The sequence below is a fragment of the Balaenoptera acutorostrata genome, chromosome 1 (assembly GCF_949987535.1).
Source record: "Balaenoptera acutorostrata chromosome 1, mBalAcu1.1, whole genome shotgun sequence".
Lineage (NCBI taxonomy): Eukaryota > Metazoa > Chordata > Mammalia > Artiodactyla > Balaenopteridae > Balaenoptera > Balaenoptera acutorostrata.
The window spans coordinates 32616575-32624191 of record NC_080064.1 but is presented as its reverse complement, the minus strand read 5'-3'; the positions used below and the strand labels follow the sequence as shown (position 1 = coordinate 32624191).

The window sequence follows — 7617 nt, the reverse complement described above, 5'->3', positions numbered from 1 at the left end:
CAGCCGGACTGTCTGGCGCGGCGGCACAGACAGACTAGCCGACGGTCCCCGGTCCCCGGAGGAGCCCTTGCCCGAGGAGGTGCGGCCGCATCCGACTACCCGGAGCCGCGACAGGCGCCGCGGGCCGGACGCTCTAGGGACCGCGCTGCGTTCGCGGGCGACGCCGGCCCCGTCCCGCCGGCCCCAAGCCCGGCCCGCCGCTCGCCGTCGGGGCGGCCCCAGCCCCGGGCACGGCCGGGAGCGGATGCGCGCGCGGTGAAGCCGCCCGGGTCCCGCCATGGCCGCGCGCCCCGGGCCGCTCTGGCTGCTGGGCCTGGCGCTGTGCGCGCTGAGCGGCGGCGGCGCCTCGGGCCCGCGCCCCTCGCCCGGCTGCCCGCAACGGCGCCTGGGCCCGCGCGAGCGCCGCGACCTGCAGCGCGAGATCCTGGCGGTGCTCGGGCTGCCCGGGCGGCCCCGGCCCCGCGCGCCGCCCTCCGCCGCCGCCCGGCTGCCCGCGTCCGCGCCGCTCTTCATGCTGGACCTGTATCGCGCCATGGCCGGCGACGACGACGAGGACGGCGGGACCCCCGAGCGGCGCCTGGGCCGCGCCGACCTGGTCATGAGCTTCGTCAACATGGGTGAGAGCGGGCTCGGGGTGGGCGGCGGCGACCCCGCGAGAAGGCGAGTGGGGGACGGCGGGCCGAGGGGCCCCTCGGGGTCTGAACGCGGGCTGCAGAGGCGTGTGCGCCACTTCGGGCAGGGCGAGCGCCCTGCTGGGAGCGGGGAATCACCTTGTCGTGTACGAGGAACCGCGGGAGGGAAAACCAGGTCAGGGCAGCGAAGTCTCAGGGGGGTGGGGGTCGGTGAGCTGCCGATCCGGCAGGGACAGATGAGGGATATGAGTCCCAGAGGCGTACATTCACCCGCGGCCAAACACACCCGACGGTAAGATTCGTGTAGTGTCGGGTGGACGCGGGCAGTGCCAGGAAGACAGTCTGGTCCTGGGGAGGCAGATGAGTAAACAGAGGCTGTGATGCTGTCACGGTGATAAGGGCGATACTGAAGAGAGGGACAAAGTTCAGCGTGGGAAACCCTGGTCACATCATCAAAGCACCAGGTAGAGATGAGGACCCGGATGTTCTGAGTCCACAGCAGCCTCTTCCCTGGGCCACCTGGGGGCGGGGTGCTGCTGGGGGGTGGGGCGGTGGGGAAGGAGTAGACTCTGAGCTCGGCGGGGCAGGGACTGTTGTCTTGTCACCCTGGGCTCACACCCGGGACTTGGCTTGTCATGGAATGAGTGTCCAGGCCATTGAATGACCTGATGGGCAGCTTGGACCCTCTTTGTTCTCCCAGGTAAAGCCCAGCTTTTCCTCTCTGCAGAAATTATACTCCAAATCGTGGAGTCATTTACCCTTAAAGTTCTCAGAGATAACGTTTTCCATTACTAAACTCTCTTTAACCTACATTCATGAACATATGTCCCCCACCTGCTTTGCCTCCTGTCTGTGGCCAGTGAGGGGCAGGAGTCTGGGCTGAGGCAGACACTAGGCTGGACCTGGGGACCCAAGGACTACAGCTCAGCCCCAGGTGGGGAGAGCTGTGGGACCCAGAGCAGGGAGAGGACCCTTGCCATGGCCACCAGCCTCCCTTCACCTACAGCACCGCTCTTAAACCCTCCCAACAGCCCTGTGAGCGACATGATATTCATCCCCATCTCCCAGGTGAGGACAGTGAGGCTCAGAGAGGCAGTGTCTTGCTCAGGACCACGTGGCCTCTATGTGGCCAAGGCAGGACAGGCCCAGGTTGTTTGGCCCTCCATCCAGTGCTCAAGGAGGTGACATTTCTGTGTCAGGAGGGCAGGCTTTCAAGGTGGAGAGAGCTTTCAGAGGGATTTCGGCAGAGGAACCCAGGGGTCAGAGTGACAGTAAGTTTTGTGGGTCTTCAGCCATTTGCCTCAAGGAGGCCCGTCCCCCCCAAACCAGAGCTCGTGATGCGCTCAGGTGGGGGAGCGAGCAGCAGGAGGCAGCCGTTAACCTGTGCTGAGAGCCCAGTGCCAGGCCCAGGACTTGGGCTGGCGGGTTCTAGATGCCACCTTCCTGGTTAGAGGGCAGGGGTGGGGACTTGGGACAGAAGCGACCACATGTGGAACTGAGGCTGGAGCTCTGTGCTGGGGGCAGGCTGACCCCGGGCTCAGGACTAAGAAGAGCTGTGGATGCAGTCACCCTGAGAATGCCTCCAGGGGAGCCGTCCATCTGAGTGAGTCACCGCCTAGCCCATGTCCCTCTTCCCCCAGCATCCCCTGGGGCAAGGGGTGCACAGCCCTGGTGGGAGCTGCTGCTGTGAGTCGAGCAGCACCCTGAGCTCAGGAGGAGCTGGTTGCCCTCCTGCTTCTGCTCTGTGATCTTAGGCAAGTCCCTTGCCCTCTCTGAGCCTCAGATCTCTCCTTGTAAAATGGGGCTCCTAGTGATCTATCCTCAGAGTTGTTGTGTGATAGGTTGACAGAGGGGGAGGGGCAGAAAGTCAGCCCCCTTTTTAGGGTGAACCTGGCCCTGGTCAGTGCTGATACCAGACCCTCCCAGCTGCTGCTCAGCCTTGGTGTGGATGTGATGGAAATGTCCCCACATGTCTTATAGACATGTGAAACCCAGAAACAGATTTTTAAAGCCAACCAAAGGTGTTTCTATCTGTTTTTGAATAAAAACTAACATTTGAAGTTCCATAGTCCTATAAATACTCATTTCATCCATGCAGCAACTTGTGAAGCTGTTTTTCCAGCCTTATTTCATGGGCTCAGAGAGGTTAAATAACCGACCCAGGGCCACACAGCACGTCCATGGCATCATCCAGGCTGTGGATTCCAAATCCCAGTTTCTTCCCACACCACTTCTGTGTGTTTCATGAAGATCTAAGGCCTCTGACGCTGTGGATTAACAAGCAGATCTTTGTTCAGTGGAAGCCTGGCCTGTGGGCAGTCCAGCCAGCTGTCTGAGGGCCTTCTTTATTCTCATGTACTAATTGCACTAGTAAAACTCCTTCAGTTCGAGTAGTTTTAACTGGTAATTACCTAGGCTGATGTGGGGGATTAGAACCTACCAGGATTGTTTCCTCCGTTGGAGGCCCCGGCTCCAGGCCCCTGAAGGTCAGCGGCCCCTGAACCACCGTGGAGTCTAATAGCAGAGTCGCTGGGGCATCAGCGCCCACGCCGAGGCTCCCACACCTGTTGGCTCCAGCTCCACCTCTGCTATTGGCCTCATCAGCTCCTGAGAAGCCAGCCGGGCCTGGTGCTTGCCGGGCCCCTGACCGTCAGTGGCACCTGTAGGACCCAGAGGCCTGGGCCTGCCGTCCAGGGGTCAGGCCTCTGCTTTTGAGCAGATGCTTTAGGAGCCATGTCGTGACTGACAGGGCCTGTGTTGGGGGCCAGGGCTGCGGTCAGAGCTGGGCCCTGCCTGGCCTGCCTGTCGACCTCCGCCTGTGGACTCTTGGCTCCCCTTGGCCAGGACACAGTGACGGGGCCGCTGCCCTTGAGGAGCAGACGGAGCCTGTCCCTGGTGCCGCCTGAGCTCAGGGGAGGAGGCCCTGATCTGGGAGGCAGCGCCCAGGTTCTCGTCCCTCCTGGGCCTGCCGTGGACTCCTGCACGTCCCGAGCCACACCCCTTCCCTCTCTGGGCCTCTGCTTTCCTGTCCAGTCCACAGCGATGGTGTCAGAAAAACGAGGTGCCTCCCAGCTCTGGCCCTGTGGCTCCTCGGAGGCAGCTTCTCACACCACCACCCATCCCTCCGCCCAGCTCGGTGTGACTGGCGGGACCCCCGAGTGCCTGAGCCGGCCCAGCCAGTCCTGAGGGAGGAATGAGGCAGGAGAGACCACCTCTGCATGTTTCTCCTGAGCCCTTCTCCGCCTCCTGTCCTGGGAGCACCAGGTGCCCAGGCTCCAGAGTGAGAAACTGAGGCACAAACGGCACTGCAGGCAGAAGTGTAGTCAGAACTGGATGGGCCATCTTCACTTTTGTCCTGCCCCTTCCCTGCACTGGACTAATTCACTCCTGCGATCCTGGGGGGCTGAGGACGGGGGTGGGGATGAGCTGGGCTGTTGGATTCGGGAGGCGCCGGGCTCAGTGCACACGAGGGACCTGGCCCGGGTCCTGCTCAGCCCCCTGACCTCACCTCCGTGAGCCCCAGGGTCACTTTCTTTGGTTCTTTAGTAGGCAATTCTTGCATATTTTCCTGAATTCACTCCACAAATAGTCATGTAATACCTGCTCTGTGCCAGGCTCCGTTCTAGTTCCTGGATTATAACAGGGAATGAAACTAAGTCCCCCCTTGTGGAGCTGACCTTCCAGTGGGAGAGACAGATAACAGTACATCAGCCACAGGGTGATTGTCACGTGGTCTAGACAGTGCCGCCTCTCTCTGGAAACCGGGAGGGGAAGGACAGTGGAGGGCAGGCAGGACTGGGCTGGGGGTTCTGACCTGGGACTCAACAGAATTTGCATCTTGACTCCACCCACTACTCTCGGTGTGATCTGGATTTTCAGTCCACCTCTCAGAACCTCAGTCTCCTCTATAAAACGGATATACTCACGGTCCCCACCCTAGGGGCTGTACAGCGATTGTGTGAGATGACACCCAGTGATGACCACATGCCCAGAACCTCCATGTCTGTGCTTTCATCTCATCTCACATTTACTGTCACATCTTTGTTTAAAAAGAGGACAGAGAGGTTCAGGGTAGTTCGGTGGTTTTCCCAAGGTACACAGCAGGTTGTCTCCCTGCCTGCACTTCCTTTGCTCTTGTCCTACACAGAAGCTGCCTCTCCCCCCGGCCCAGGGCCCATCATTAGGTGCAGTACGTGCTGCTGAATTGGACTGTATTCAATGTGAGTGTGTGTTGTAAACTAAGAACGTGATTTTCAAAATATCTTTGTTTTGGGATTTATAGAACTGATGCATATTCGTTGTAGAAAATTCATACCGTATAGATTCATTATAGAATTTCATGATAGAAAATTCAGACCATATATCTAGAGACATATAATATGGAAGCTCCTAGTAATCCTCTGTCTACCTCAGTTAGAACCAATGTTTAATCCTTTAGCTTAGCCCTTCCCCAGCAACCAGCCCTGATATTTTATCAATTTGTGTTATTCTTTTTTACAAAGTGGAATCTAAATGCCCACTGTTTTGCCATTTTGTCTTTCACTTAACAATAAATCCTTTATCTGTCTTGAAAGTCGACTATTAAGTGACCACATTATTTTTCTTTTTATCTATCTACCTTTTATTCATTTATTTTTTTTTTTTTTAAATTGGGTTGTTTTCTTTTTCTTTTTTTTTTATAATTTTTATTTTTATTTTTATTTATTATTTATGGCTGTGTTGGGTCTTCGTTTCTGTGTGAGGGCTTTCTCTAGTTGTGGCAAGCGGGGGCCACTCTTCATCGCGGTGCGCGGGCCTCTCACTATCGCGGCCTCTCTTGTTGCGGAGCACAGGCTCCAGACGCGCAGGCTCAGTAATTGCGGCTCACGGGCCCAGCTGCTCTGAGGCATGTGGGATCTTCCCAGACCAGGGCACGAACCCGTGTCCCCTGCATTGGCAGGCAGATTCTCAACCACTGCGCCACCAGGGAAGCCCTATTCATTTATTTTTATTTCAACTTTTTTGAAGTATAATTGACATATAAAATTGTAAGTTATTTAAAGTGTACATCAGGATGATTTGCTATACATATACATATAACATTCCCCCCACCTAGTTAATTAACACAGTCATCACTTCACATATGTATTCTTTTTTGTGTGTGAGAACATTTAATTTCTACTCTTTTAGCAAATTTCAAAATTATATAACTGTGTTATCAACTATAGTCGCCGTGTTTTACATTAGCTTCTCAGACCTTATTCAACTTATGGCTGAAAGTTTGTACCCTTTACCAACCTCTCCCTATTTCCCCCACCCCCACCTCCTGGCAACCACTTTTCTACTCTTCTGACTTTTTAACTTTTTAAAATCCACATATAAGTGGTATCATGAAGTATTTGTCTTTCTCTGGCTTACTTCACTTAGCATAATACCTTCAAGTTTCATCCGTGTTGTCGTAAATGGCAGGATTTCCTTCTTTCTCATAGTTGAATAGCATTCCCGTGTGTGTGTGTGTGTGTGTGTGCGCGCGCGTGTGTGTGTGCACGCGCGCATGTGCCTTATCTTCTTTATCTATTCATCTGTAGATGGACACTGGGGTTATTTCCGCATCTCGGCTGTTGTGAATAATGCTGCAATGAACATGGGAGTGCAGATATCTCTTTTTTTTTAATTGAGATATAATTGACATATAATATTATATCTGTATCAGGTGTGCAACATAATGATTCAATACTTGTACATACTGCAAAATGACCACTACCATACTTACACTTTTTTCTCTTTGATATCCTGTTTTTATTTCCTTTGGATATATATCCAGAAGTGGGATTGCCGGATCATATGGTGGTTCTATTTTTAATTTTTTGAAGAACCTCCATATTATTTTCCATAGTGGCTGCACCAATTTACATTCCCACTAACAGTGCACAAGAGTTCCCGTTTTCCCACATTCTCACGAATACTTGTTATCGCTTGTCTTTTTGATAATAGCCATTCTAACAAGTGTGAGGTGATAGCTCATTGTGGTTTTGGTTTGCATTTCCCTGATGATTAGTGATGTTGAGCACCTTTTCATGTACCTTTTGGACATTTGTATGTCTTTTTCGGAAAAATGTCTATTCAGTTCCTCTGCTCATTTTAAAAATTGGATTGTTTGGGTTTTTTTCTATTGAGTTGTATGTGTTCTTTATATATTTTGGATATTAACCCCATATCAGAAATGTGGTTTGCAAATATTTTCTCCCATTCAGTAGGTTGCCTTTTCATTCTGTTGATGGTTTCCAGAGGTATTTCTCTTTCCAAGAGTTGAAGATGGGTCTCTTTTCTCCAAAACCCTGTTTGGCCATGAGAATGGTGTGCCCTATGAATCCCTGATGACTGACTACTCCTCCCCGCCCCCATCTTCTCAGTCTTTTCTCACCCTTCTGAGGTAAATGACTACTATTGCCCCTAGGTGACAGGGGAGAAGTTTAGTCTCAAAGAGTATAAGTGACTGGCCCAAGGTCCTGGGTACCCAGATCCAAAGGAGCAGATATGAAAACTGGGTCACAGCCGTGAGGAGGGTTGGCCTTGGGGGTGGGAGAGCACAGTGGGGAAGACCAGGTTTTAGTTCAGGGTCTGCTACTTGCGATGTGTAAGATTTTGAGCAGGATACTTAAAGTCTCAGCATCTCAGTTTCCTCATCTTTAAAATCAGGATAATAATACCTGTATCATAGTGCAATGGTTACATAGGTTAAGGCATTGAAAAACTTAGCAAGTGCCTGGCACCGCTCAATAAACAGCAGCCAGAATTATGAGGAAGAGCCTGCTGTGTTTGTCTACCCTCCCGCCCCCATCATTTACTTGGGGACCTGGAGCTGAGTGGTAAGAGCACGGTTCCAGGATCAGATCCCCATTCTACCACTTGTTTTTAGTGGATGCTATGGTGCTCCCCATATATTCTCTTTGGGACTGAGCCACTTGTTGCCCCAGCTGCTTGGAGGGTGGCTGCTGACAACTGG

General features: G+C 53.3%; 1 protein-coding gene across 1 annotated transcript in view; it reads left to right on the top strand.

Moving 5' to 3' along the window:
- The first annotated feature begins 277 nt into the window (after positions 1–277).
- LOC103008528 (bone morphogenetic protein 8B) overlaps positions 278–7617 on the top strand; it is a 28620-nt gene continuing 21280 nt past the window's right edge. Inside the window, exon 1 of the mRNA XM_057551457.1 lies at positions 278–617. Coding sequence (XP_057407440.1) covers positions 278–617 — 340 coding nt within the window. The remainder of the gene's footprint in view (positions 618–7617) is intronic.